The following is a 27,909-nucleotide window of genomic DNA, read 5'->3' on the forward strand; positions in this document are numbered from 1 at the left end:
TTTTTTTTTTTTTTTTTTTTTTTTTTTTTTTTTTTTTTTTTTTTTTTTTTTTGCTTTATGTATTGAACTTACATATCATCTAGCATGCACAACCTCCTCCTTGCTGTTCCGTCTGGGATGAGTTCACTGCGGGTTTCAAATTTACGTCAACCATGTCCTCCTGCCTTGTTGATGACAGAGTTTCCATCCCTGGCAGTGCTGCAGCAATCTTACGAAAGAGAGGCTGCAAGATTTGTTTCAATACAAATTAAGTCAAAACTACTACAGACCGACCAAAGAAGAGAAACTATTGCAAATTTAGTGAGGATTCGTAATTTCGTGCTTTGAGAACAGAAAGGTACAGGGGGGATTTTGGATTTGTGGTTTCACGTTTCAGAAATCATAAGATAACGTTACCTTGATGTTGAACCCAGCTTTGGCACTAGTTTCTATAAACATGACTCCAAACTCCCGTGATTTGGCATCACCTTCTTCGATTGAAACTTGCCTGAATTTGTCTCCAAACAAACAGTACTTAGAGAGAACTTCTGAAATATGGACAAGGGTGTCAATAGACGCTAGCAAAGTCTATATTTTTTTTTGGATAACCGGGAGTCAGAACTTTGCTCCTCTATACCCGCATACTAGGGAAGTCTATTCATCATTTATAAATATGAAATAGAAACTAAGCTCAAAATTTCCTGACAATTTCGTAGGAGTTAAGAATTGTCAGTGTAGATCTTGGGTACATTCAATCGAAGGCCAACAACAACTAAGATCAGCTCAAATCCCTTCTCATCAATTTAAACAAAGTGCACACAGAGCTCGTGCCCCTAACGCAGCCTCCAACCTTCTCAAAAAAGTTTAGATTCAATCACTCTACAACTGATCTTCGAAGTACACTACTGATCCTAATGTATATCCTAAATAAAGGTTACAGTTTATTCCTCAATTTTTTTCTCAAAAATATCAATTTTGTTCATTATAAAAATTCATTTCTCACCTTTTCTCAACAAGATCAGTTTTGTTCCCAACAAGAACAATGATCACATCACTACCCCGTTCTGTTCGTACCTCCTCAATCCACTTGGTGGTGTTCAAGAACGATTGTCTATCTGCGTATGAACGTTTTCACACCAAAGTTTATAAGCACATCAACTACAACTAACTAAAATGCATCAAGAAAATACAGAGAGAGTACTAACTAGATACATCATAGACTACTACTGCAACAGAGGAGTCTCTTATGTAACTTGGAATGAGACTCCTAAATCTTTCTTGTCCAGCAGTATCCCTGTGGAATGGTAAGTATTAGGGGTATAGAAAAAATCGTATTCATATCAATTAACATATAAATGTCATGTTCGAATATCTGAATTGACAAATAATGTGCAAGGTCAAATCGATATGGCCTATCAGCTTTCTCTTGGTAATTTGATGCAACAAATTTCATGTTCTATGATTACAGTAAACTCTATCTAAGCCAGTGCATCAAAAGAAGAAAAGAAAAGTTTAGGGTGACCCATTTGTATTTCTCACAATTCTGTAGGATCTTAGTCAATGGATGCATATCGGACTGAAAAGAATCAGAAATCTACAACACATTGAAAAGAATCAAAATTGTAATCCTAAGAGTCTGGATGGGGAAACAAAACCGATAGGTAAATCAATCTTCAGTAAATGATCGGAAAGAAATAAACACATCATACCAAAGCTGCAACCGAATTGTTCGATCTTCAAGGTACATTGTTTTGGACAAGAAGTCAATTCCAATTGTAGCCTGTAATAAAGTTTATGTCAGCATAAAGAAAGGAGGTCCACAAGCAGAGTACCAAGTACACTGACGACGCGTAGTTAAGGTATGAGAAATTTTAAGCGTTTCAAACTACACAGCCCTGAAATATATTTACTTTTTAAGGTATGGACCATCTTCTCCTCTCCCTCTCTCGGATCTAATGAACGCTAGATAATCTGATAGTGCATATAGTCAACCATATTAGAGGCAATTTCCCATTCTTTTCCCCTGTTCTACGTAGTTTTTACACAGAAAACAAAGAACGTTTCCATTTGACGAAAAAAAGAATGTTCGTAGCCACCAGATGTGGATGAATCAACAGAGTAATCTGAATCATTCGGTAAATCTGATCGATTGCAAAAAGATCAATCACCGTTTAGAAACACGAGTCGTCAAAGGCGTTGATGAAATTCGTAAATATAACCGACTACGTTTTCCATGTGACCACCTAAACAAACACGATTAGAAACAACGCCACATAACTCGGATCCACATGAATTCCCAGAAATTTCTATCAGGATTCAGATATATATGGAAACAGAGATGCGTCAAAGAAAGTCATTTCCAGAAGCAAACACCTATTCTATCAAACTACCGAATCAAAATAGGCGAGAGGAAAAAAAGACGCATAAAATGAAGAAAATAAGATGCAAGGCAATTAGAAAGACGACCTGATAGGTGGTATCAAACTTGTCGTACATGAAGCGGGTGATAATGCTGGTTTTACCAACGGATTGATCGCCGAGGAAGACGAGCTTGTACTTGGCGAGAGGAGAAACCGTCGCCATGAAGGCAATGAGGGTGTATCGGTGAAAATTCAAAGGAAAGTGGAGCAAGAAGATAGATCTAAAGCAAACCGCGGAAAAGGAAATTCTGGGAGGAAAGAAAAATCAGGATGGATAATCGCTTAGAAGTTTTTTTTAAAAGTTGGTTTCTCTCCGGGTGGCGCAGCAGCACGCACACCTGCACGCAGGAGAAGACGCGAAAGTCAAATGTTTAAAAAGTTAAACTAATTTGAGCTTTTATCCTCCTTCCCCTGCACTGCGTGGGCGCGCCAAACTCGACCCTCGTCCTTTCATTTCGGCCTCCCTTTCTTGTTTTTATTTTTTTAATTTTTTTGGTCAATTTTGGATGGCCACATTTGTTAATAATAAATAGAGTAATTAGTTTTGATTAAATGCAAAGCCCACGTTGTATTAGTTCAGATGGCGTTGCCCGCACTGTTCGCTCCTCTCACGCCCATTTCCAGAGTTCCAAATGCCCCCTTTCCCCTTTTTTAGTACAAGAGTTTCAAATATGCCCTCACCAGTAACGTTTCTAACACTACATACGTTTCATAAGCATAACCATAACTTTTTACATTAAAATTATTATTATTTTTTCGTGTAATAAAGTGTATTATAAATGTAAAAAAAAAAATAAAAAGTAATGTTTCTCATTGGCCCGGATGATGCCTCCCCTTACTTGTAAAGGGAACCGGAGTCGCAATACTCAACGTAGGCGCAACACACTATTAGGCTATGTGGTAGAGTGTGCCACCCAACCTAATTTTGGGAGTCGAGTCGAGTCTCCTTCGATCATCTTCAATTTATTTATGTAATGTTAAAGCCTAAGCCTATTGGCTAATGCAATCTTCACTTCTCCAATGCTCATCCAGACAAAAGAATGAAATGATGATCATATTCATACCGATTACAGCTCTTAGTTGCAAATCCAGATACAAAAATCTATAAATTTGATGAAATCAAGTATTTGGTGCCCACATATTAACTACAATTATATCAATCAGATGACTAAAACAAGAAGATATAGTTATTTCTGTAGTTTTGACGGTGTGATCCATCTACAAATTCCATCCATGTGATGAACCAAAAATGTCATGCTCAGGTAAATAACAGTCAGAGGCTATAGTTCCTTCTTTTTAACTCGGTACGGATACTTTTGATATATAGAAATACTACTGACCACGAGGGGAAGAGCCACAATGCAATACACTGAAGGTGGTTTCCCTTCGAATATGAACTGCAGCAATGCTGTCACAAGAAGTGCCGACACAATGACGAATCCCTGCAACCATGATGAAATTTCCCAAGATAAGTGGACACAAAATTTTCATCCAAAAGAAAAAAAAAACATAGCAGCATAAATTTAGAGCATGCATGTGGTGAGAATGAAACAATGTTAGCGAGGTTCATATCCTTGGAGACTACGTTCAAGAACAATCTGAGGGGTTAGAAAGACCAATTCAGAACTTGCCTTTCGAACACCACCGGCTCTGCTAGTGACTAGTCCAACAAGAATTCCACCAAGAGCATTGAATAAGACTGGAATCTGAAACAAAACGACAAAAAGAAATTGCATCAACTAAAAACGAAAAATGGATATCTCCAGCTGCTGCAAGTGATTAGCTGTCTGGTAGCTGAGAAGAGTCTTAATTACCATAGTGAGAAGAGTCCAACCGTAGAAAAAACCATGCTGTCTGATAGCTTCTCCATCAGGAGATTTATATGTACTAATCAATAAGAACAGACTTCCAACTATAGACATTTCTACAGTCATCAAGTATGATGAATGTTTCTTAACCTGTAATAGAAGGAAAACACTTGATCAGAAAGGAGCAAGCACATAATCATTAGATTTTTTTCTTGGAGATTGGTATCTAAATAAAGTAAAAAAAAAAAAACCTCGACACACCTGCGAAGACCATTGACACAATGCAGAAGCCATACCGGAGAGTACAGAAGCAACCAAGACAGGAATAATCCCATGAAACAAAATTTGATCAGAACTGCCATCACTGGAACCCTTACTAGACCCTTCACCTATACTTAGAAGAACAGCAGCAACAATCAACAAGAATAGAGCCCCAATTTGTTGGATGGACTGCCTCTGCCTATACATAAAACCAAATACTACGCCAAGTAAGTTGTAAGAAATTGTTTGAGATATTATGCTCTAATCAGAAATGATTATAGTACATCACTAGCTGCACTGTTCCCAGTCATAGAAGGAGATTAGAAAAGCTGAGGCTGCATGGCCTTCTAATCACTGGCTACTGCCATCCCAAATCTATGGAACAGATTGTCGTTCTAAAATTACTTTTTCAATAAGTTCTAGATTTTCATGCATCCAAGGGGAGAAAGGAAAGATGGTTAGAGTTTGTGCGTGTCAATTAAAGAAACTGAAGTACAGGTCTTGGTCCTCTCTACAGCAGGAATAATACAGACAGGCTATACAAGAACAACGTAAAAAGTTATACAAGTACTTACATATTGCAATTGCAACGCGAAAAAGTTATTAGGATAGCAAGAAGTATGTCATAGTACATCATAAATTCATCATCAGTCCATTGAAAAATTAGGCATTCCATTATGATTTTGAGAAGACAGAAGAAGCATTGGCACACACCTGAGCAACAAATAAGTGCATACAGCAGTGAAGAGTATTTTTGTTTGATTCAGCATAGAGAATGTCAAAGAATCAAGATTCTTGTAAGCTATCTGCAGCAGACTATTTTGTAAAGCATAAATAATTGCAGGAAGTCCTGAAGCAGTCAACGCACCAGCCACAGTCCACTGACTAAAAGTTTTCTTTAAACTACCTTCTTTTGCCATGATAACCAGGGCACATACGACCTGCAGACCAAAAATTCTTTAAGGTATAAATGCAGAAAGTAGACCTTGTACCAAAACATAGTCAATGATAAAAAAAAATAAAAATAAAAAAATGTAATAGAGTAATACCTTCACTATCTCACAAGTTAAGACGGATGAAGTGACAATAACTTCTCGTCTGCAGGGAGTTATCATATGAGTTGACATCGTGCAGAACAGCAGAAAACAATTACCATTATGCGAGACAAAAATCCCAAAACAAGTTCAATCCATTACAAAAGAAAATGAAAGTTGCACAAAACACTGAAAACAAAAAGCTAAAGGATTTCATGAAAACAAGTCAAGATTTTAAATGTTGCTATGGATATGAGGGATTAAGATGGTGCACCTTAGGAAAAGGATCATCCGAAGCATCATGAAAAAAAAAAAACGCGCGAAGAAAGAAAATAATAATTTTAATCACCCAAATTGAGTTCCCAAAACCAATCGATACACATAAGAAAAGTCCCAATTCGTGTAACAGCGTTCAGATTATAAATTATTTTGTCTGTACACCTTGGGAACAGATTTCAGAGTGAAAAAATGCCCCCAACATAAAACTATTAAAACTATCATCAAAATAGTGAGTCTCCAATTCAACACGTGAATTTCAAATCCAAAGAACCATTCGGGGCTCATAAATACATAGCTATAATTGAAATTCAAACTGAAGGCGCAAAACCCAGATAGTTATCTATTTTTATTTTTCTTGCCATTCCCCCTTCTCCACAAGGAATATTAATTAAAAAAAGCACAAAGATTGAAAGAACAGAAAAAACCGAGAGAGTACCTCGTACATCGCTTGGAGATTAGGGGTTGAGCTCCATACTGTAGAGCAAGTAAAATTGAGTAAAGCAAAATTCCCTTGCTCATTTGATCGGCACTAGTTGCCGCATCTTTAGGCCTTTTCTTTGCAGCTATCGACGCCATCACTGCAAACTCTCGTATGCGTCGACAAGGTGCGAGCAGATGCAGTTCCTGCCTTATAATCTGGAACCCCAGGGGAGGTCTCGCAGTTGATACGACGTCGTCTGCCCAAGACGCTTATTCTTTGTAATCGCGATCCCACAGGCGTCAGGCAACAAATAAAGACGAAGTGGGTGTATTTCTTTTACCTCCGCCTTAATATTTACGACCTAAATTTACTAATTGCATATATAGAAAATTTTCTTTACGGTCAACGTAGAATCTCACAAATTCATATTATTATTATTATTATTTTTTTATAGTATTTTCTATACCTTATAAAGAATGGTTGGTCAAATTCATATTATTATTATTTTTTTATAGTATTTTCTATACCTTATAAAGAATGGTTGGAAGGTAGAATCTCACAAATTCATATTATTATTATTATTATTTTACTTTTTTTTGGATAGTTTTACCGGATTGGGTCCGTGACTGTGGCCGAAACTATTTATTTAATATTCCTACTGCCCGTCCCATCAACGCTCGAGGCCCTAAGCGTTGAATAAAATCACAGTAATTGGAAAGAGAATCTTGTGGGAATTGGGATCGCAATCAACGGCCGCGATTGAAATTTTGTATAAACTCGACCAGTTTCGCAGCCTTACTTTAGCTTAGATTCTCTATCCCCTTCTGCACAGTTGAGCTTCTGAGTGGACGAGGGAGCTTCCGTCATGTGTGGAATCCTCGCAGTTCTTAGCTGCGTCGACAGCTCTCAGGCCAAGCGCTCCCGAATCATCGAGTTGTCTCGGAGGTCATTTTTCTAGCATTTCTTACATTCATGTCAATGCCAAATAAACGCTACGACTTTTGTTTTATGAGATACTCTGCACAGCTTTCTGGCAGCTGTTTTGTTCCAAATATGGTTTACTTTTGTTTTTTTGTTTTTTTTTTTTTTTCATTCCCTGGAGTTATTTGTTTGGAAACAGGGGATTGTTTTATATTGATCGATGTTTTTTTGTTTTGAATTGTTTGGAACTGCAGGCTGCGCCATAGAGGTCCCGACTGGAGTGGTTTGCATTGTTTTGAGAACTGTTTTCTTGCTCATCAACGATTAGCTATTGTAGACCCCACTTCCGGGGATCAACCCCTTTACAACGAAGACAAGACCATCGTTGTTACGGTAATAGTATCAAATCAACCCCGTTTTTGGTTTATTAAGAAAAAACAAAGCATGTTTCAGATATTTGATAGAAAGACCTGATATTCATATGACCATGGATCAAATCTACCATATACTGTTTGTCAGTTTAAATGATGGTGTGAACCATGTACTAGGTTAATGGAGAGATTTACAACCACAAGGAATTGAGAGAGAAGCTCAAGGGTCACCAATTTAGAACTGGCAGTGACTGTGAAGTGATTGCACACCTTGTTAGTAGCCAACAACTTATTGAGATCATTTGATTGTTTTTAGCTTTTCTATTCGTAACGCCTATATTTTCCAGTATGAAGAATATGGAGAAGAGTTTGTGGACATGTTGGATGGCATGTTTTCCTTCGTCCTTCTTGATACTCGTACCAAAACTTTTATTGCAGCTAGGGATGCTATTGGGATCACCCCATTATATATGGGATGGGGTCTTGATGGTATGTAATTTCACACTATACATGTGATTTGTGACCTCAAGTTGCAGTGAGGAAACTCTCCAATTGATAATTCATGTTTCTCTACACACATTACTATTTCCTGTTTTACGGATTGATCTTTGAAAATATATGTCTGCTACCTTCTTCCCAGGATCAATCTGGTTTGCTTCTGAAATGAAAGCTCTAAGTGATGATTGTGAGAGATTTGTTTCTTTTCTTCCTGGTCATATATATTCCAGCAAACAAGGTATGCATCTTCTTCCCCCAACTATGGCAGTTCCAGTTTTCATAGGAGTAATGTTATGTCCCCGACTACAGTAATTCTAGTTCATAAGGTATGCATAAGTGTAATGTTAATTCTTGATATTCATTACTAAATGGTGGATTTCAAATGTTTGTAGGAGGCTTAAGAAGATGGTATAACCCTCAGTGGTACACAGAGATGGTACCATCAGGTCACTATGATCCTTTGGTTCTACGTAAGGCATTTGAGAAGGCACGTTCTGGATTTACTCAATTTTAGATTATCAGACTATCTTCTTCTTCAAGGAGTTTCTGCCATTGTCAGCGTTTGATGCTTACTATTTTATACGGAACTTTAAATCTAAAACTGGCTGCTTTTTGGTTTCTAAATGTATCTATTTTAATTGATGAGTCATTGGAATGTCTTATATTCTAAGCTTTCCTACTGTACTTTGATTGTGTAGGCTGTTACTAAAAGACTCATGACAGATGTGCCATTTGGAGTCCTTTTATCTGGAGGATTGGATTCATCACTGGTTGCTGCTGTTGCCTGCCGGAATTTGGCTGATTCTGAAGCAGCTAATCAGTGGGGGTCACAATTACACACCTTCTGCGTTGGATTGAAGGTAAGATAACGAGGCAAGTAAGGTTGTTTTTTTTATTGCCTCTGTAAATGTTGTAGAACTAACCCCTATTGAGCGAAGTCATATTTCTTTCTTTTATCGTATTCAGGGGTCTCCTGATCTTGGTGCTGCTAGAGAGGTAGCTGATTACCTTGGAACTCGTCATCATGAGTTCCACTTTACCGTGCAGGTAATTACTTTTTCTGGGATCAATTGAAAATCCATTCTGAAATGTTCACTACCAAATAATGTGTTTGTGCTTTGCCTTTTCATCCATATCAGGAAGGTATAGATGCACTTGAGGAAGTGATTTACCACATTGAGACATACGATGTGACCACTATCAGAGCTAGCACACCTATGTTCCTTATGTCCCGGAAAATCAAATCTTTGGGAGTGAAAATGGTTCTTTCTGGCGAAGGTTCAGATGAAATTTTTGGAGGTTACTTGTACTTTCATAAGGCACCAAACAAAAAAGAGTTTCATGAAGAAACATGCAGAAAGGTATCCTTTTCCCTCTTTCTCAACATTTTGGAGGTTACTGTTTATTTTTATTTGTTCTAATTTATTTTCTTCTGATGTTATCAGATTAAAGCTCTTCATTTATACGACTGTTTGAGGGCCAACAAATCAACCTCAGCATGGGGTGTCGAGGCTCGTGTCCCTTTTCTTGATAAAGAATTTATAAGTACAGCCATGAGCATAGATCCTGATTGGAAAATGGTACATTTTGTTTGTTTATTACACTTTGCATGTTCTTTTTTTGGTGTTCAATTCTTCAACTCATTTCATCTCTCTATCAGAAAGCTCTCTTGTACATGTTTTGTTGGAACAACATCATCAATGATTAAAGTTTATGACACTAGTTACTTGCTATGAATTTATAACCGCAGATCAGGCCTGATCTTGGGAGAATAGAGAAGTGGGTCTTGCGCAATGCATTTGACGATGAGAAGGAACCATATTTGCCCAAGGTAGCTTCTGTCTTTTCTATGTGTTCAACAGAGCAGCCTGAAATCTATGCTTTCTTTTGAAATCAAGGCATCGAATTATCATTTGTTCTTTACGCAAGGAAGAATATTGAATATGCCCAACCCCTCCCCTCCCCTCCCTTCTTTATAGCACATATTATACAGGCAAAAAGAACAATTCAGTGACGGTGTTGGATACAGTTGGATTGACGGTTTGAAGGACCACGCAGAGAAACAAGTAAGCTTTATCTTAATCTGTCTCACTATTGTAGCAGTTGAAATGTTCATATGGTTTTTGCTCACATGCTTTGTCCTCATCAGGTGACTGATGCGATGTTGATGAATGCAAACTTTATCTACCCAGAGAATACTCCTGCTACAAAAGAAGCATATTATTACCGGACAATATTTGAGAAATTCTTCCCTAAGGTGCTGTTTTTCTTGTTTTTTACGATATGTTTGTAGTGTGAATTTTGACAGCCTTTGACACACTTTATCCACTAATCAAACAAAACCCTGATGCATTAAATTCTTAATTTACAACAGAATGCTGCTAGATCAACGGTCCCAGGAGGTCCAAGTGTGGCATGCAGTACTGCAAAAGCAGTGGAATGGGATGCCGCATGGTCGAAAAATCTGGATCCCTCTGGTCGTGCTGCATTGGGTGTTCATGTAGCTGCATATGAGCAAAAGCTGAATGGTAAAATTGCGAATGCACCGAATGACTCTCCCCAAGAAATCCAGTAACAGTCGAGGAAGCTGCGGCCATAGCACAGTTCAAGTTCAGGCCTAGTTTCTGATATCCTCATGTCAAGAATGGAGTTCATTCTTGAAGGAAAGAGTAATATTGCTTTTAGTCCTTTCCAGATATCCACCATTTCCTATTCTACAATATTCCGGAACTGAATGTTGATGAAATATTGCCTTTTGAAGTTCTAATTCATTTTACTAATTGTGTTTGAACAGAGTTTTGAAATTTCCTGGAAGACAAAGGTGGGAATCTGGTTTTTCACCGTACAAATATGGACTACGTTTCCTGTAGTGTTTTTAAGGTTTGGTTCATGTTTCCTTTTTAGTAACTTACGACACTGACATGATAATAAAGGGTAATAATCCTGTTTGATGTACTTTCCTTAATCGAAGTTTATCTTTTCTAGTTCATAGTCAAAGCATGGCTCTAAATTAGCAGCTTATTTGGTGTTCTACTGATTAGTGTGATTCGGACATTAATTTGATGTCTGGTGGGACCTTTGCAAATATGGAAGTTCCTACAAAATTGATTTTTGTCAATCAATCAATGAAAAGATGAAGCGTCCTTTCAAATTGTCTACTAACAGTTGAAAGGAATATACAACGATCAGTCAAAGCCTGGATTTCCTTTTAACGATCGAAACCAGAGATTTTAAACAAAGCATACCACAATCTTTCGCTACCCAAGTCTAGGCTATAAGTGCAAGTGATCAGTGAAACAACATTAGAAGTTCAAGTAGAAACACAGACAAGAATGTCCAACTATTCAAATCAAGTTAGGAGCTAAGATTAAACTAAAGCAATGGTGCTTTCACCACCGGGTGGTTTACGAACACCCCCAAAGTAGTCCCTTGATTCCGCCTTCCCATCAGAAAAGATGTCGTTTCCGCTCATCTCCCTTAGCTTGGCCGAGCTCAGCGATTTCTCGGATGAACCCGGTGGAGCATCTCCTTTAAATATATCATTACCAGTCAACTCTTGAAACTTCTGGTTGTGTAGTTTCTTAGCTGTTTTCATCACTGGATCTTCTCCAAACAGGATGTTACTCTGGCCTCCAGCAGGCTGTAAAGATGGACAACAAACCAACTTCATTTCGAGCACTATGACTCAGAGGCAAGGATATGAAAGATCAAGTCGAGACCTATGGAAATCTACTTCCAATCCAGTACAACTCTCTAGAACGAAAAAAAGTAGTCGTGGGATTATCAGATTGGAAAAAACACTTCAACATTCATTAATATGGGGGGATTCAACATGAGTTAAATGTTTCAGCTTTCAAGGTAAAAAACGGTAACAGCCCAAGCCCACCGCTAGCCGATATTGTTCTCTTTGGGTCTTCCCTTTCGGATTTCCCCTCAAGGTTTTTAAAACGCAGGAAAGGTTTCCACACCCTTATAAAGAATGTTCCGTTTTCCTCTCCAACCAATGTGAGATCTTACAAAAACACTATCAAGATAGAGAAAAAAGAGAAGTTATCTCATCAATGCTAAAGCTAAAATGAATCTTGTGTAGCCTTGATACGAAAGAGTAAACACAAAGACAACTGAATGGAAACGTGCACGCCTGAATAACCATTTAAATTCTTCAACTAAGGCAAACAAAATCGAAAGCAAAGACAATCATAGAAGCAAGAAGTGAATTCAAGATCACGGTAAGAAGTAGACTCACATTTGAAACTTTAACAGATGTTCTCAGGGTCCTAGGTGCTGGTTCACCCATGTCTTTACTTTCTTTCGACTCCAAGCTCCGCGAGGCTGCCAACGATCGTGGTGTTATTTCAGGTGGAGCTCCGAAGATGTCATGTCCACTAAGCTCCTTGTTCTTAGCATCTGATGTCTGCTTCTTACTCCTGGCATCAGAATCACTCTGCAATGTCCCACTTAACTCACGTTGCTTTGCCACCTCTGGAATTGAAGTAGGCTTTTTCTGAGATACCCCCTCCTCAGTAGCGAAGGATATTTGGCTAACTCCACTCAAAGTTTGCTGAACCATCCAAAATATTACAAAGAATCACAATGGGTTCTTGTCGATTTGATGCATTTTCTAAATTGACTTCAGTGTATTGCTTACCTGATACATGCGAAGCCCTGTTTTATTATCAGATTCCGATGCATCCCCTTCACCATTAGATGCAAAAATTCCACTTCCAGTCATTTCCTTCATTTTATACCCCGAACAGTTCTTCCTGAAAATAGTGGAGAAGAACTCGAGTTTTCAACACAAGTAGAAGAAGAATAGTCATAAACGTTGCCTTTGAACTGTTGACTGTTTGAGAAACAAGATTGTAGTCCATCAATTGAACAAAACATCAGGAAAGCAACCCAGACACAGAGGTAGGAAATGTTATAACATTAATTACAACAATCGTACGATGTTAGAGCACTAAATATCAGGATCCTAGAACATGAAACGGTGTAGAAATTAGCTGAAGAACACAAATAGAAAGAAAAGGATGAACTGAAGTTCATAGCTGGGAGATCTGGCGAGCTCTCGTTTTCCATTTCATTCAAACAGTAACACTCGAAGAGGGAAACAGAAAATCAGCCAAGACATTGCAATAGTTTCACCACGACACTCAAATCCCAGGTTTTTTTTTTTGGGTAAATTTTGGCATAAAGGAAATGGATCTTACTTTTTCAACAAGTCCTCAGCTTCTTCATCTGTGAGCTGACCCCCTTGGAGCACTTTACTGATTCTATCGGACGGCTGAGAAAGTGTACCAAAAGCCTCAAAACCAAGCTGTCCAAAAACTAAAGAACCAAAAAGAATGCTCATAGCGAAGAGGGTATAATATAATACCTGGTGGGAGCGAGTGGCGGAGCCGGAGACGGCGAGGGAAGAGTCTGGCGGGGGAACTTCCGACCAGGTGAGCAGATCCGCGGTGGATGGGCGTGATTTTGTGGTCGATTTCGTTCTATCCATTTGCTCGCGAAACTGATGAACAGAGAGGGAAGAGCGAGTGAGAAGCTTTGTGGGTTTTGAAGATATTGTGGATGTGATTTTGAAAAGTCGGAATTGAATTCAATTGAAAAATAAGAATCGATAAAAGCGAAGATCTTGAATTTTGAAACACAACATACTTGGGGAAATTTGTTAGCTTTAGCTTAAATAATATGTGGCGCTGTCCCGTTTCACAGACACGTGCTCCTTTTCCCTATGTTGGACCCACTACCAACTATAATATTTTAAATATTGCCTTTGAAAAATCACCATGAGAGTCCATTTTTGCAAGTGGGATGCCTCAATATATGTCAATTTCAGAAATTTGGTCCAATTTGTTAATGGTTTAGAACACAAGAAAACATATCAAAAGGGTCTCAAATATAGTGGTAATAAATTGAGATACAAGATGGTTGGAAAATGCCAAGTATTGTACTGTTAGAAAGATTCAAGAATATGGTATCTCTTCAAAATTTACAAGCAACGACGGTTTTATGGCTACAAGAATTCCATGGCAGCAGCAAGGGCGAAGAACTCATGATCCCCACAGAAATGCCCCACTTTGGATTCACATCCACACTCATCGCTCCACTTCCTCAATCTCCTCTTTTTCTCCATCTCCATTTCTGCTGCAACTCTCACTCTCATCCCCACTTTCAATTTCGGTTGCTTAAAGCCTTCACGAACAGACCCATTATTAGCAGAAACCAACGACACCCATCTGTCAATGTCCATGTTTGGCGATTCAAAAACCTGATTCCAAGGGATCTCAGCCCTACCCAGAAGTTGAGACGACGACGACGACCCGAAAAGTCTGCCAAAAACATGTTGGGTTTTAGCCCGCCGGAGCTCGAAGACGACGGTTGCTTGTTTGAGGCTCTGGATGGAGTCTTCTGAACCCAAACACTCCAAACAGAAAGACTCGTTCCATATGAACTCGGAATTGGAAGAGGTTTGCTTCGTGTTCAGACGAATCCTCTTGTTGTTGCCTGCAGAAAGATAATATCTAACGAAGAGATTCTTTGGAGATATGAACTCTATGTTTTTGGCTTGTAGGATTCTGATTTCGCAGCTGAAGGAACAGAGTTTTTGAGCGGCACCCATTATTGAGAGAGAGAGCAAGTTAGGATCAAAGGGGTTTTTTTTGTGTGTGTGGTGAAGAAGGATTATGGACTCCTAAAAATACTTATAGAGGGAAGTTAGTGCTTGTTTTGAAGGAAGCTACTTCCATGTCCATTATATGCCTAAAAAATTTCCACTAAATCACTTGTAATCTACAAGAGAGATAGCAGTGAAGATTTCTTTGATTATAATAAGCCCTTTTGATCCTTCACCATACCTCGATTATCCATGAAAATGACACTTAGCCGACCTCTTGTCTCTTCCAATCACAGAAGAGAGTTGTATTGAGGTTTCTGCTCTTAAATTAATGGGTCTTTTGGCTCATGGATTCAAGTTGTATAACCTTTAGCTCATTGGTTTTGCCCACCATCTTACAAGTATCAAATATGAAATCAATTGAATCATTTGTATAATCATTTATGCCAAATTGCAACACAGATCGAAGAATCCATATCAAGATCTTCAACTGATACAAAATTACAAAGCAAAGCACAATATAGCTGGTTGAGAAGGGTCGGCCTCTTCCCTCTCGTTGGCTTTAGTTTTATATTCGCCAAAGATTTGATTTTGGACTCATGAACTGACAAGGATAGAGCTAAAGAAGACCCAATTGGTGGGCAACACGTCAGTAAAAAAGAAAAAAGAATTGAGGGTTTGAGTTTGAACCTTATCAACAATGGCAGAAGATCTCGCCCTTATCGAATTTTCCCCAATGATATTAGTTATTCTAAGGAACTTTACAGCTACAGCTTCTCATAAAGTAGCAATTTTTGTGTGCGAAGTACTCATTATTCTAATTATAAGAGAGTTCTGTGTGCATATGTATATTAGAATATGGGATAGTGGCGAGTTCCCTATGGCCAAAGAGGTAGCTTTCCAAGGTTGGATGCTTCTTTTTGCAACTTGTTTCTGCATCAAATTGTTCTGAAGTAGGGATGGACGGAAGAGGATTGAGGAGGCGGTTTTGAAGATACCGAGGGAGAGGTAACGCATAAGCACCCCAGTGGCCAATGCCACTGATTTTCGGTTCCAAGGATGCCGCTGATGTTGCGCTTGCAGCACTATCCATGCGGGTTTGGTGGTTCTAGAATATGGTTCGAGTATAAATTTGGTTAATATTTTGATACAGTTATGGTATAAATTTGGGTCATCTATGATTATAAGGAATCTGAAATCAGCATATTCATGTACGAGAATCAATGATAAGATTGGAATATGCAGTTTAAAAATAAAAGAACACTGGGAATTCTGTATGTACACAGGCTTGTAAAAATCAATCACTCTGAAAAAAAGGGGAGAGAACTTCTAGACATTCCTAATTCACTTTCTACAGTTGGGGATTTGATCGAAAACTAAGTTTGGGGAAAACAAAATCATGAGTAGTAAGAACAAAAAGAGATTCAAGTTTTACTTTTTGAACAATGAATGATCAGAAAGATGATTTCTTCAGATCCTGCTTAATGTAATGCTCACAGCTGCTTTGTGGTTCCTCTAATTTATGCTTCGTTCTCAGCAAGCTGCACATTTAATCCATGGCTACATCTCTGTATCAAATCAACAATTCATTCAAAGTTCTATTCAAGAACTTGTAAAAAGCAGTAGCAGTCAACAGATTGCATCTCAGTTACCCAGAATAAATGAGTTCGAAGTTACCTTTGATTGAAGATTTATCGTATTTATCTTCATCCTTCCAATCGCAGTCTTCGTCGTCGTCTTCTTCGTCACCCATTTCGTCCCTTCCATCATTTCCGATATCACTTTCACTGGCTGTTTCCCATTCAGAATCATCGGTCTCTCTACCATAGACATCACCAGCACCATCTTCACATTGGACATTTCCATGTTTAATAGCTGCCTCCCTGAATAACCAAGCTGCACGCATCTGCTTCTTAACGAGTCGCTCGGCGTAGTCAGGAACCTTGTTTTGCCTTAACGAAAGATCAGGGTCATTGGACTGAGAGCACTCGTTTATGAACAATATGGCATCCAATAGACTTTCTTTAGCCAAGCCAAGCATATCATATGCTTGAGCTCTTCTCCAAAGACTTTTAGCATGACGATTTACGGGATTGTGAAGACAGAGAGCACGTGTGGCATCACCAATGGCAGCCAAGGGTTGCTGCAACAGAAGACAACACTGGGCACGATTACTGTACAGAACGACTCGTTCCTTTTTGGATCTCATGGGACATAATGCTAGAGCTTCTGAGTACTTGGATGCAGCTGCAGATATATTTCCTGATGAAAACATGGAATTTCCTTCAAGCTTAATCACTAGCGCTGCAGCTTGCTTGATTCGGAGATCCTCTTTTGGCATATTCTTTTCCCACTTGAGTCTCTGCCTTGATTTTAATAGTTCTTCGATCTGTTCCTTTGTACGACTGCTAATAGAATTGCGTCCGGTCCCTTGTGATTGGATACATTCCTGAAGAACATTAATTATGGATTCCCCCAGTTTCCTGTGATCACCCAGGGATGATATCTCTGCAAGATCCAGAAGTGTAGGAGCGGCTTTGTCGATCACCTGGGGATACAATGGCACAATTAACCACACTTGATGAGAAAAAACTTCCAAGTTATTGGGCCTAATATGTTAAATGCAATCTGTATTTGAAGATCTTAAAGAGATTTCCAAGAAAGAATCACTGAAACAGACAGGAATTGTGATGACTAGCATCATTGACAACATGAAAAGCAAAGAGAGATGGATATCAACCTTATGGCTTGTATTTGGATCCTGAAGCAACCACATGAGACAGTCAATAGCCATAGACTGCCAATCGTCTGAAGAGCGGGCAATGTTACACAATGCTTCAATAATACTGGGACAGCAAGCAACAGGTCCCCTGCCAAGTTTATGATGGCAGATTGTTCTTAATAAACCGATACCAGCTGGAGAATTTTCATTAACAAGACCGCCCCACATGCCAGGTAGCTTTACTAGGAATTCAGGCTTGCATATAGTCGGAAGAAACTCGGGTTTGAATGCAAAGCAATTGATGAGTTGTAAGGACCAACACTGTAACTGACTGGCCCATTCCTCCGCCTTCCTGGATTCCATCTCAACTCCGCCCATTCCACGAGTAAGCAGATCACAGTGATAACTAAGCCTTCTGTCTACATACTGATAAAAGTGAGTATAAACAATTTCAAGAGAACTCATTGCCAGTTGAATTGAGAGCTCAAGTATCTCAGCATGACTAGCCACGGCAGGAAAAGTACTTGCATATGTCGCCAGATGACCGAGGGCACGAACAGCTACCCTCTGCTCAACCCAAGTTAACCTTCCCCTCAAAAGTTCAACCAGAGGCGGAATTACCCCAGCATGCACAGCACTCTCAGCAAACTCCTCCATGTTCATCGTGTAAGATCCAATGATATGTGCAGCGTAATACGGAATGTAAATGTTTTGGTCATGAGAAAGCCAGCGGCGATTTTTCAGTCCCTTCCATATAAGTGCAGCCATACACTCAAATATCCCCAATTCAATAAACTCAGGATCATTAGGATGTGCCATTGCTGTGTTCCAAAGGCCACTAATGGGGAGAACTTGACCATCATCATCTTGAGAAGGAAGTTCCCTAAAGAATTTCAAGATACTCGCTCTGCGCTTACTAGGATTACCTTCTTTCATAACGCAAAAAAAACATCCTGGATAAGGACAATCTGCAGATGCTTTCTCCATACTCGCAACGACGTAAAGTATCAGAAGGGCAACAACTATAGTCTCATTACTCAGTTGGTTCAAACAAAATCAACAAGACTGCAAATAAAATAAGATAGCAGAATATCAGACACACAACAATTCATCTAAACCAGATAAACAGTATCAGCAACAAATATTCAAATCTTTTCTACCCCTTCACAAAATCACATCTCTCTTTCAGATCAACCCGATTATCTGTTTCATTCATTCATCAAATACATGAAATCACAGATTTTTACAGAACACTAAATTGCAGTCTAGAGCATACCGTACAACTACAAGAACACACCGATATTTGCACAAAATCGCTGTTATAAATTCCAAAAACTAGAGCAAAATCGAGTTAAACTAAGAACACTCCGCATCAGAGGCGAAAACGAAATTATGTAAATGAGGCAGCTTTCCAGATCAATGAAGAATTGGGTCGCGTTACTTTTGAGCAACAAAATTGTACTGAAAAGAAGAGTGAAATTGACCTGAGAATTTAGAGGAGTTCAAAAAAGGAACTAGCTTGATTCTAGCATAGCCCTATAGTTGTTGTGCTTGGTATACGTACACAGATCTGAAGGCGACAGCTTTAAGCAATAAAAACGTTAAAATTAAAACCAACGACCAAAAGTCCAAGCCCAGACAAAAAAAAAAGGACCAAACGAAAATTGGATATTTGAAAGAGAAGAAAAAATGATCAGAAACAAAAATTAAAGAAGCAACTGGGATTCAACCATACTGTTATCTTTATTCTTTTCCAGACATCGAGGAATCACAATTAGAAAACAATGAAATAGCAGGTCCGAAGGAGATACCTCGGAGCCAAAAATAATAATAATAATAAAGCTGCTTGTAATGAGCTGAGTAGCGAGCTAGTGATCGTCAGCGACAACGAGAAAAGGCTAAAGGGGAAAAAGGGAAAAATTCAAAAATTCAGGAAAGCGTTCCGTCTTGATTCAATTCAGAGCTCTCTGCTACAAAAATGAGGACTGAAGGGAGGGAGAGAGAAGACGGTGGTGGTGGGCGGTACGACGACGTTTTGGCGTTTAGATTCCGACAATCAAGAAGATCTCGCAATGTAATAGCTAAGCGCTGTCAATGCTAAAATTTTTAATTTCCACAAACAACCAAGAAAGGCCCACGCGCACCACAGTGGAATCTAACGTACAGTTGTGATGTCACACGTGAAAATGTGTTGCAGTCTCGCACTAAAAATGGGTGCAGAGTACCACGCGAGAAAGTGCGCGTGAGAATATTGCTGCAGAAGGATAGTGTTCTTTGAGGTAAAAAAAAAAAAAAAAAAAGAAGACGGGCCCAGTGGGCCAGACTTATTTTTCCATTATTATTAGGGTTTTCCTTTTAGCTTCCGAGGCTGGCCCATTTCCTTACACGCCTGTCAATTTTACCGTTTCAAATTGAAGAAGGTGAAATTACATTAATATCCCTAGAATGTTCCAAAAATTGAATACGAATAAAAAAATAAAATGAGTAAATGAGGAACTGCCAACCCAACCGAAGTACTTTTGTAAGACGTTGAATGTGGTCATTATTTTCACCACTTATTTACAAAAATTATTGTTACCCCTATTATAAAAAAGTAAACGAGAGAGTGGCAATGAAATTGAATTATTTCTACCCATTTTTACCCTTGCAGAATTTGGGGAAGTGGAAAAGGAAAGCCTAAATGGAAAGTTTTATAATTTGTGAGGGATGGTTCCAAGATGGAATGACCAAAAATGTTGCACTTTTAGAATTGAATTCTTTGCCAAATCGAGTGGGTTGGGTTGGGTTGGTGCACAACCTCGGGGGCTTGCACGCTTCTTAATGGAAATCAAATAAAGTGGGTTGTAGCGTAGTCTTGTATTTCACTTGGGTGTTGACAGTTGCATCTAGGAGAAGGGTAGATGGAGTTGAAGGTGTCGTATTGATTAGGCCAAAAGTATTTGATGATCACATGTACACCACAGAGATATTTGAAATGAAATGAAAGCGGGAAGAAGAGAAATGGATGGGAAGGTTGAAGGACAGGAGCCGACAGAGGAAGGTGGAAGGGTGGGGTCAGGGAGTGGCAGGTAGCGCACTATAATAGAAGGAAGAAGACAAACTCCTAGAAGTTGTGACATGACATGGATGGACCTCTCTCTATGTGTCAATTGGGTTTCGAAATAAGAAGTGGACTGGACTGGACTGGACTGCAACGAAGGAAAGGCCAATGTTTTTCAGGTGAGTGTGAAGTGACGTCCCTTTCACTGAAATCTCTAAATGCGCAGCAAATGGTGAAGTCACAGAGCGCCAGAGTTGGGACTTAGCTTCGGAAGGGGACCAGCGGCAGCGCCTTCCTCCTGTTTCCGTTTCACCAGCACCAGCCCATTTGGGCCCCCAACACACTCCCTCCCTTTATATCCACCTCTTCCACCTACCCAACTCATTTGGGCCTTCAAATTTTACCCATTTTTTCCTTCGCAATGTCTCACTTTTATTAAACTATAGTCTACTTTTAAAATAATCAATGCTATGATCTGTTACTATATATCTTTTTAATTTATCTTACAAACATTTGCATTAGTTTGACCATCTTTGATTTTAATTTAATTTTTCTGTTAAATATTATTATGCATAAAAAGATGACAAGAGGATGACTAGGACAAGTATATAATAAATATCAACATGGCATTAAAAATATTATTTTTATTATTAGCAATAACATCCTCTTAATTTATTCCACATTCCCTAATACGGACATGAGAAATGTGCGAATGAGTAAGCATAGGTCAAACAGGTCAACCCATACACCAACTCCATCTTCTAAATAGTGATCCCACATTGGTCCCACTTTGGAGCTAACCCAATTGACTGATCCCACTTAGGAATTGATACTGGAATTGTGTTGTCACACGTTAGTTGGGGTGGAGACCTTCTCCTACCATAGGCGCTCTAAAGTCTTGAGGGGAAGCCTTAAAGGGAAAGCTCGAATAGGACAATATCTACTAGCGGCGGGTCTGAGTCGTTTCAAATGGTATCAGAGCCATACACTGGACAATGTGTCAGCCTTCTCGCTGTTCTCTGAAGGGGGTAGACACGAGGCGGTGTGCCGGTAAGGACGTTAGGTCCCAAAAGGGGTAAATAATTTAAGTTATTTTTAAAAGCGAACCCGTAGTATATTATCGAAGTTCCATAATGGAACCGAGATTGGAACTTGGAAAACGTGAATTTGTAAGAAAGGTAGGTGGGTATTATAAATCCTAGGAGAGGCAATTTGGAGGGGTAGAAGGTCCCCCATCGCGGGTGTGTTAATGAAACAAGTAGCCGCATTTCAACGTTCAAAAGTCGGTGGGTACATTAAATAAAAATAGCCCCCATCGCAACGCAGCCACCGACAGCCACCGACACAACGCCTTCCCATCTTCTAAAACAGACAAAACCAATCCCCATTTCACTCTGCAATTTACTCTTCCAATCCCAATGGACCCCCAAAGGGCCAAATCCAACGTCTTTTTATATCACCGGACTCAGAGTTGAGTACCAAAAGTCAAAGAAATAACTACTTTTGTTTGCCAACAATAATGTGATGTAATAATAGGCTACCCCAATGGCACCCTTCTTTTGCTTTGGTTTTCATCAATTGGGGTGGTGCTACAATGCCCAACAATAAACAGTAAGAGATTCAAGACGAAACAACAAAGATTTAATTTTTAAAATTTTTTAAAAAAAAATTCTTCATTCAATTGAATCAACTCTTCTTGCCCTCTGCTCCGTCCTCTTCCAAGTAGGCCTTCTTCCTCCTCTCCGCCCCCGCGAACGCGCAAATCACCAGAAAGCACGTGGCGTAAATCCCATGAATTTTCCAGTTTGTCTTGGGCGGCTGGTGTAGAACCATCCTGTGGAACACCGACACATAGTAATGCAACCCGACTGCATACCCGACGAAGGTCTGTGCCAGACCCAACATCCTGGACCCCATCCCACAGTCGGTGGAGAACACTAGCACCAGGTACATCACAAGTAGCAGCAGATACAGGATGTATCCAAGGGTTTGCATCACCTGTAAGCAAATGTAGGTGGATTGCGAGGTGGAGTAGAAAAATTTGAGCGGCTCCAGCCCAGTGACCACGGAGGAGAAGCAGAGGATGCCGAAGTAGATTGCAAGGTACACTTGGATGAAGATTAGGACCTTTTGGAGTGAGAAATAAGCCTTGATTCGATTGAATAAAAGACTCACCAAGATTAACGGAATCAAAATGAATGCGAAGGAGATGAGGGAAGCGATGGTGGATGCATACTTGTTACCCACAATGGGTTTAAATCCCATTGTCATTTGTTTGTTGGCTTTCGTAATGTATGCCTTGGAAGTGGTGGAGATTCTCGCAAGGTCTGGGATCAAAGTTTTCTGAAATTTCGTGGTTAGATCTCTGAATTCCGACACCAAATCATCGTCTTCATCTTCGTCGACCCAACTGGCTTTTGCTTTGGTCTGAGCTTGTTTCTTGGGTTTTTCCTGCTTCGGTTTGTTCTCTGATTTGTCGAGATGGGTGGTTTGGGATTGCTTTGTGGAATTGGGCGTCGTCGTTTTGTTCTTGGGTGTGCTTAGTTTGAGTAGATCTGAGGATTTCTTGGCAGAGAACGAAGTGGTTTTGGTAGAATTGGAGGATTTCGATGTGGAATTCAGCTTTGGGAACTTGGCGGTGGCATTGAGCTTCTTCAGCCCAACCTTGGACAGGTTACCACCAGATGCCAGTTCCGTGGAATTCTTAGCTTTACCAAGCATGGTCTTGTTTTTGGTGGAGAAATTGTTGCTAATGAGCTTGGTCTGGTTTTTTAAGGATTGGGTGGGAGGTTTAAGGAGCTTGTTCTGAGTTTTGGTCGGTAAGGCATCGGTGGACTTCTTGTTCTTGTTCTTGGCGTGCTCCTCTTCCACCGCCTCCAAAACTCTCCTTCCTCCTCCTCCTCGAAACAACCCTCCGTTTGGAGATTCAGATTGTGCGCGCACACATAAGCGAGAAGCCGCAGCAAAAAGGACCAAAACAAGAAAGAGCATAAATACCTTGGAAGCTCTGAAACCCACCATTTCTGAAATCTGGGTTCTCCTCTGCAAGAGCCGCTGAATTCGAAGAGTGAGTGAAGTAGAAGGAAGTGGGGGAGTGAGGGAGGATGTCAATGCAAAAGGTGGGGATGAGGAATACATTTTTAAATAGGTCAGCCTCACATGGCGATGGAATGGAGCAAAGCAAACCAAAGCAGAGCGCAGTATTACTGTTAGTGTACGCGTTTTCACTTGCGTCGTGGCTGCCTCCCATCGCTTTCCGTGATCAATTATTTCATCTTTTGCTCCACTCTTTTTGACAATTTAAACTCATACTCTTACAACACTCCTTTCTCATTTGTTCTTCTTTAAAAGAGTGTACAATTTAGATGACCCTTTTTTAGTATTGCATTTATAATATGGTGATGCTTCACACCTAGAATTTCACTAAAACTTGATTTCCAACTAACCTCTTTAAAGAATATAATCACAAAAAATTTATGTCCAATATTTTACTTCTAAGAATTAAAAGATCTACATACATTCATTATTATTAAACATTATTTTATCTCCAATAATTTTTATTATCTTGGGCGGGCCCACCAGACTTACCGGCGACCTGCAAACCCGGGTTAGAAACGAGGATCCTAAGTTATGGGCCCGTCGTGGGAGTGAATTAGTGGTGGTCCGCGGAGGCTCGTTCCTGGGAAGATGAGAGTAAATAGGAGAAGGGAAAGATTCCACCGTCCGATCGTAGTGGGACCCATGTGGGAATTAAATATCGAAGTTCACAGAAAGCTCCACCTCATATGGACCGATGTAGTCAAGAGATCTGCATTTATGTCTCTATTGATTAGATTTCCAAGACGACAAGAGAAGGGACCAAACTAGCACCCACTGATTTGTCTTACCTTATGTATCAAAACGCCCATTTAATTTCATGTTAATTAACGTCAAATACTGACCCAAAAATACAAAATTATAGATTATGAGTGAAAAATTAACATCCAACTACAATTTATTACCGATCTACTATTATGATTATAAATCAAAATTTTAACTTACTTACACGAAAGTGAAAGGGAAACAAATGTGGAAAGGGAAAAGGGGGTTACTTTTGGAGGGCACTTTAAAGGTGCCTCATAAATAAATGATTGATGGTGGGTTCTCTCTCCATGTGGATCACTAAATGAAGAGATTGTCTATTATAGTTGTGTAAATTTTAAATGTTAAAAAAAATATTGATACGAACTAAAACACATCAATTCTAATAAAATATTATTGAAATTATCGAAAGATATTTCAATTCATGCAACATTGAAAAAGAATGAAGTTTTATGTTATAAATTTTGGGTAAATTACCCTGGGGAGTAATTTAAAGACTTCTTATTTACATTAGTTACGATGTTAATTATGGCATGAATGTTACAACTCTTGCAATGCGTATGATAGTTTCATTTTAAAGTTATATAAAGTCATGTACGTTGTATTTGTAAATAGACTTGAAGTATGATAGTTTCATTTTAAGGTTATATAAAGTCATGTACGTTGTATTTGTAAATAGACTTGAAAAATACAGTAAAAGAAACATTTGTGTTCTTCTTTAGCCAATGACTAAGTTTGTTTATTTCTATGTAGTTTATGTTTTATGTAGAATCATTCAAACTCGACATGATCAATCTTGCTTGTGGAGTGATTCGAATCTCGATTAAGTCTTCTTGCCTTGAGATATTTGATCAACAAGAATCATTTAAGCTAGACGTGATTCGATCTTGCTTGTGGAGTGATTCAAATCTCAAATAATGTTCTTGCCTTAAGATATTTAATCAACAAGATAATCCGAATCTTACTCCCCTCGTAGTGATTTCCACGTATGATTTGGTATAAGAGCTTTAGGCTGAAGATCAAATATATGTCTCCTTGCGTTTATAGTTTTTTAGATATACTTTTTTATATTGAGGTACGATGCCAAATCCAGCTCTGTTACTACTTCACCAGGAACAACATGTTTTTCATCACTGTCAATGAAGTGATCCACGCAGTGAAATAGCGAGCGTAATTACAAAAATATCGTATTTTGTATAAAGTTTCAAAGAAGATGGCCTCAACAAATCTGCATCAAATGCTGCTTTGGATCGTGTTGATCAACATTTCCCGCGTTATTTCCTGTAAGTTACGGTTAAGCATCAGAAACTGTTAGCTGATGATTAAGAAGATGATTTTCATCGCTGTCGTTGAAATCAAGACCGTCTTCAATTTCATAGATAAGGTCGATCTCTGTTTGATCCTTATAATCCACATCTTTGGCCATTGAAATAGTAGTGGTAGTAGACTCCAGCTGCAGCATTTCAGAGTCTATCAGGGCGTGCATTCTAGCTCGCTCTCGGTCTCTTGGATATGAGCAATACAGGAAAGAGTAGATGAAGCAGCACAGTGACATTGGAATACCAATGGCTGTATAGAGTGCCCTGGCTAGTGATTTTGCATTCTCTCTATCAGCTTCAATCTGAGCAGAATCTGAGGATCCTCTTGCAACTGGCTTATATCCATACACATGCTGGGCCAGAACACCAACAACAGGAGGAGCAAACGATGACAGAATCGACTCAAATGATCGATCCAATGCATAGATGCTTGTGCGGGACTTCTCTGGGACTATCTCTGCAAATATTGGACTGTACAATACACCAATTCAGAATGCAGCAATTGCCATATTATATAGAGCTGTAAAGTGCATTAGATTTTTGTTCTAGTTGATGAACACATACTTGTTAGTTGCTGGTGAATTCCATGACATGCTGAAACCCATTATGAACAAAACCAGTCCATGCAAGAACGCTGTGGATGGATCGTCCGGCAAAACCAGCAGCAAAATTGCAGCCAGAGGAATGGCAGAACCTGAGCTTATCTGAGACAGAACTATTCTTCCTGAATTGGGAAAGCGTTTTGATAAGATATCTCCCATTCTTCCTCCAAAAAGTCCACCCAATGAACCAGCAATTATAAAGAGAGTCCACAGAAATCCTGTTTTCTTGTGAGAAAAGCCGATGAGTTCAAGCCACATAGGAGCAAACGACAAAGCCGACCAGGGAAATGATCCTGCAACCCCCTGAGCTACTATTATCTGGAAAGATTGGATCCCTAAAACTGACCTTGCTTCTTTAACTAGATCCTTCATTTCTGACCAGAATGGCTTGCGTGGTTGGTCCTTCGTTGTTCCATCAATCTCGGAAAAGCGTGGATCGTCTGCAAAAAGCCATACTAGCATACCAACTATGACACTAATCAGACCAACGAGATGGAAGGCAATTCTCCATCCGGGGATTCCCATGAAAGATGTGGAGGCCATTAAAACAGAAGAAAGCCCACCAATGATCGAACCAAGATTTCCAGTTAGTTGTAGCCATCCAAAAGCCAACCCACGGTTGCTATCATCAGTGGAATCAGCAACGAGGGACTGAATGGAAGGTACCACTATGGCAAGACCGATACCATTTAAGCCTCTGGAAATTGCCACCTAATATGATCATCAAAGATTACCATTGAGAGGTTTAGTCCCACATTGATCAATTTAGTGGAAGATCGTGGGTTTATATAAGGGAGAATACTATCTCTATTGGTAAACAAAGTCACTAGAGCTTATACTCAAAGTTGACAATATCATACTATTGTGGAGAGGTGTGATTTCTATCCTATAAGGTCCTAAACCGATTATGTTTTTACTTCAAATTTCACTATTTAATACATTTCCTAATAAGATTACTCAAATTTTGAGGTTAGTGTCCACTAATATTTGAAATCAGAGACACAGATATGCAGGCCTTACAGTAGATGCATAAATGGAGAGAGACGAGAAAGAGGAACCTGCAAGAATGTGGAGGAAAGGGCAACGAGAAAAGTGGCGGCGGCCCAGAGAAAAGCCCCTAAAGCGATGACATGGGCGCGGTTGTGATGCATAGCTAAGTAAGCAGCTAAAGGGTAACAAGAAGACTGAACTAGAGATCTGAAGAGAGTTAGGGATCCCAAGCCAGTGGGATCGGTGTGAAGAGCGGCTCCAACTTCCTTGTAAACTCCAGGCAACAGGGACTCATCGGCCCTCTCCATAATAGCAGCCAGATTCACCAATATCAATGTCACCGCCTCAGATTTCATCTTGGAACGCTGTTTGGTGTCCACAAACAGCCTTCCCCGCTACGAATTTTGAAGCCCTTTGTCCTCAATCGGTAGCGGGCGGCACGGGAGAAGTGTGTTGACCCAAGGCTTCAGCTTGGGCGATGTTCGTTGAAGCTGCACTTGTTGACCCGAATGAAGGACCAATCTTTTGTTTGAATAAGATTTGAAAATGTATAGTTTCCGAAGTAATTTAACCATTTTCTTGTATAATTAAATGGGGTTCGCTACCAATTACTTGGTTTTCTCAATATTTGTTGCCTCAAAAAAAGCGCTTTCAGTGTGAGCCAAGGAAGGGATCTAATTCGTTACTTTTATCGACAAAATTAAATTGGATATAAAATAGCCAGAATACTGGGCCGAAGCCCAAATAGAGAATCGACATGAGGCCCA

The 27,909-nt window shown here is 39.5% G+C and overlaps 8 protein-coding genes across 14 annotated transcripts in view; 1 reads left to right on the forward strand and 7 right to left on the reverse strand.

Annotated features, from left to right (window-relative positions):
- LOC111453275 (ras-related protein RABH1e) overlaps nt 1–2,843 on the reverse strand; it is a 4,008-nt gene extending 1,165 nt beyond the window's left edge. The window contains exons 1-6 of one of the 2 annotated variants that reach the window (XM_023094320.1): nt 2,446–2,843; nt 1,689–1,759; nt 1,185–1,273; nt 983–1,094; nt 397–487; nt 73–223 (exon numbers count right to left, since the gene is read on the reverse strand). In XM_023094320.1, the coding sequence (XP_022950088.1) occupies nt 80–223; nt 397–487; nt 983–1,094; nt 1,185–1,273; nt 1,689–1,759; nt 2,446–2,562 (624 nt within the window). In that variant the 5' untranslated portion in view covers nt 2,563–2,843 and the 3' untranslated portion in view covers nt 73–79. Of the gene's footprint in view, nt 1–53; nt 224–396; nt 488–982; nt 1,095–1,184; nt 1,274–1,688; nt 1,760–2,445 lie in introns of those variants that run through there. The other variant, XM_023094318.1, reaches the window with a different exon arrangement.
- Nucleotides 2,844–3,426: 583 nt separating this feature from the next.
- On the reverse strand, nt 3,427–6,521 carry LOC111453273 (CMP-sialic acid transporter 5-like). The gene is made up of 7 exons (XM_023094316.1): nt 6,218–6,521; nt 5,518–5,566; nt 5,183–5,409; nt 4,469–4,667; nt 4,214–4,357; nt 4,031–4,105; nt 3,427–3,841 (listed from the first exon to the last, which is right to left on the reverse strand). The coding sequence occupies exons 1-7, from the start codon at nt 6,355–6,357 to the stop codon at nt 3,680–3,682; spliced, it is 996 nt and encodes a 331-aa protein (XP_022950084.1). The 5' UTR covers nt 6,358–6,521; the 3' UTR covers nt 3,427–3,679.
- A 413-nt stretch (nt 6,522–6,934) lies between these two features.
- LOC111453271 (asparagine synthetase [glutamine-hydrolyzing] 2) lies at nt 6,935–10,981 on the forward strand. Of its 3 annotated transcripts, XR_002712243.1 has the most exons (16): nt 6,935–7,147; nt 7,378–7,516; nt 7,672–7,767; nt 7,842–7,983; nt 8,135–8,230; nt 8,385–8,479; nt 8,691–8,852; nt 8,959–9,039; nt 9,132–9,353; nt 9,438–9,572; nt 9,743–9,823; nt 9,972–10,058; nt 10,142–10,249; nt 10,367–10,660; nt 10,785–10,811; nt 10,843–10,981. XR_002712243.1 is itself a non-coding variant. In XM_023094315.1 (14 exons), exons 1-14 carry the CDS (start codon nt 7,068–7,070, stop codon nt 10,565–10,567), a joined length of 1,725 nt encoding a protein of 574 aa, XP_022950083.1. In that variant the 5' UTR covers nt 6,935–7,067; the 3' UTR covers nt 10,568–10,981. The 3 variants fall into 3 exon arrangements, 1 of the variants encoding a protein (XP_022950083.1); XR_002712242.1 differs by having other exon boundaries at nt 10,785–10,981; XM_023094315.1 differs by having other exon boundaries at nt 10,367–10,981.
- Nucleotides 10,982–11,140: 159 nt separating this feature from the next.
- On the reverse strand, nt 11,141–13,656 carry LOC111453274. The gene is made up of 5 exons (XM_023094317.1): nt 13,370–13,656; nt 13,203–13,276; nt 12,641–12,755; nt 12,239–12,553; nt 11,141–11,632 (listed from the first exon to the last, which is right to left on the reverse strand). Exons 1-5 carry the CDS (start codon nt 13,490–13,492, stop codon nt 11,360–11,362), a joined length of 900 nt encoding a protein of 299 aa, XP_022950085.1. The 5' UTR covers nt 13,493–13,656; the 3' UTR covers nt 11,141–11,359.
- Nucleotides 13,657–13,882: 226 nt separating this feature from the next.
- Nucleotides 13,883–14,867, reverse strand: LOC111453594. The gene has a single exon (XM_023094736.1). It carries the CDS (start codon nt 14,612–14,614, stop codon nt 14,009–14,011), a length of 606 nt encoding a protein of 201 aa, XP_022950504.1. The 5' UTR covers nt 14,615–14,867; the 3' UTR covers nt 13,883–14,008.
- A 953-nt stretch (nt 14,868–15,820) lies between these two features.
- On the reverse strand, nt 15,821–19,387 carry LOC111453706. 4 transcript variants are annotated; one of them, XM_023094913.1, is made up of 5 exons: nt 18,607–18,808; nt 18,491–18,533; nt 17,349–18,395; nt 16,286–17,156; nt 15,821–16,176 (listed from the first exon to the last, which is right to left on the reverse strand). In XM_023094913.1, the coding sequence occupies exons 3-5, from the start codon at nt 18,315–18,317 to the stop codon at nt 16,169–16,171; spliced, it is 1,848 nt and encodes a 615-aa protein (XP_022950681.1). In that variant the 5' UTR covers nt 18,318–18,395; nt 18,491–18,533; nt 18,607–18,808; the 3' UTR covers nt 15,821–16,168. The 4 variants fall into 4 exon arrangements, with proteins under 4 accessions (XP_022950681.1, XP_022950680.1, XP_022950683.1 ...); XM_023094912.1 differs by lacking the exons at nt 18,491–18,533; nt 18,607–18,808 and adding an exon at nt 19,142–19,387; XM_023094915.1 differs by lacking the exons at nt 18,491–18,533; nt 18,607–18,808 and adding an exon at nt 18,815–18,913.
- Nucleotides 19,388–21,841: 2,454 nt separating this feature from the next.
- On the reverse strand, nt 21,842–23,619 carry LOC111453710. The gene has a single exon (XM_023094919.1). It carries the CDS (start codon nt 23,506–23,508, stop codon nt 22,057–22,059), a length of 1,452 nt encoding a protein of 483 aa, XP_022950687.1. The 5' UTR covers nt 23,509–23,619; the 3' UTR covers nt 21,842–22,056.
- A 1,735-nt stretch (nt 23,620–25,354) lies between these two features.
- LOC111453885 lies at nt 25,355–27,739 on the reverse strand. Its single transcript, XM_023095172.1, has 3 exons — nt 27,211–27,739; nt 26,115–26,863; nt 25,355–26,021 (listed from the first exon to the last, which is right to left on the reverse strand). Exons 1-3 carry the CDS (start codon nt 27,496–27,498, stop codon nt 25,526–25,528), a joined length of 1,533 nt encoding a protein of 510 aa, XP_022950940.1. The 5' UTR covers nt 27,499–27,739; the 3' UTR covers nt 25,355–25,525.
- Between the last annotated feature and the right edge of the window lie 170 nt (nt 27,740–27,909).

Source organism: Cucurbita moschata, unplaced genomic scaffold (assembly GCF_002738365.1).
Source record: "Cucurbita moschata cultivar Rifu unplaced genomic scaffold, Cmos_1.0 Cmo_Scf00015, whole genome shotgun sequence".
NCBI classification, from domain to species: domain Eukaryota; kingdom Viridiplantae; phylum Streptophyta; class Magnoliopsida; order Cucurbitales; family Cucurbitaceae; genus Cucurbita; species Cucurbita moschata.

Coding starts and splice junctions, on each gene's coding strand:
- LOC111453594 (XM_023094736.1), bottom strand. CDS start 14,614: ATGGGTGCCGCTCAAAAACTCTGTTCCTTCAGCTGCGAAATCAGAATC.
- LOC111453885 (XM_023095172.1), bottom strand. CDS start 27,498: ATGAAATCTGAGGCGGTGACATTGATATTGGTGAATCTGGCTGCTATT. Junction 26,864..27,210: donor TTTCCTCCACATTCTTGCAG/GTTCCTCTTTCT, acceptor TGATCATATTAG/GTGGCAATTTCCAGAGGCTT. Junction 26,022..26,114: donor AATTCACCAGCAACTAACAA/GTATGTGTTCAT, acceptor TGTATTGTACAG/TCCAATATTTGCAGAGATAG.
- LOC111453271 (XM_023094315.1), top strand. CDS start 7,068: ATGTGTGGAATCCTCGCAGTTCTTAGCTGCGTCGACAGCTCTCAGGCC. Junction 7,148..7,377: donor ATCATCGAGTTGTCTCGGAG/GTCATTTTTCTA, acceptor TTGGAACTGCAG/GCTGCGCCATAGAGGTCCCG. Junction 9,040..9,131: donor AGTTCCACTTTACCGTGCAG/GTAATTACTTTT, acceptor CATCCATATCAG/GAAGGTATAGATGCACTTGA.
- LOC111453710 (XM_023094919.1), bottom strand. CDS start 23,508: ATGTATTCCTCATCCCCACCTTTTGCATTGACATCCTCCCTCACTCCC.
- LOC111453273 (XM_023094316.1), bottom strand. CDS start 6,357: ATGGCGTCGATAGCTGCAAAGAAAAGGCCTAAAGATGCGGCAACTAGT. Junction 5,567..6,217: donor ATCTCCAAGCGATGTACGAG/GTACTCTCTCGG, acceptor AACTCCCTGCAG/ACGAGAAGTTATTGTCACTT. Junction 4,668..5,182: donor TGCACTTATTTGTTGCTCAG/GTGTGTGCCAAT, acceptor TTTTATGTATAG/GCAGAGGCAGTCCATCCAAC.
- LOC111453274 (XM_023094317.1), bottom strand. CDS start 13,492: ATGGATAGAACGAAATCGACCACAAAATCACGCCCATCCACCGCGGAT. Junction 13,277..13,369: donor CCGCCACTCGCTCCCACCAG/GTATTATATTAT, acceptor ACACTTTCTCAG/CCGTCCGATAGAATCAGTAA. Junction 11,633..12,238: donor CATCTGTTAAAGTTTCAAAT/GTGAGTCTACTT, acceptor CCATCTTTACAG/CCTGCTGGAGGCCAGAGTAA.
- LOC111453706 (XM_023094912.1), bottom strand. CDS start 18,317: ATGGAGAAAGCATCTGCAGATTGTCCTTATCCAGGATGTTTTTTTTGC. Junction 17,157..17,348: donor ATCCAAATACAAGCCATAAG/GTTGATATCCAT, acceptor TTGTATCCCCAG/GTGATCGACAAAGCCGCTCC.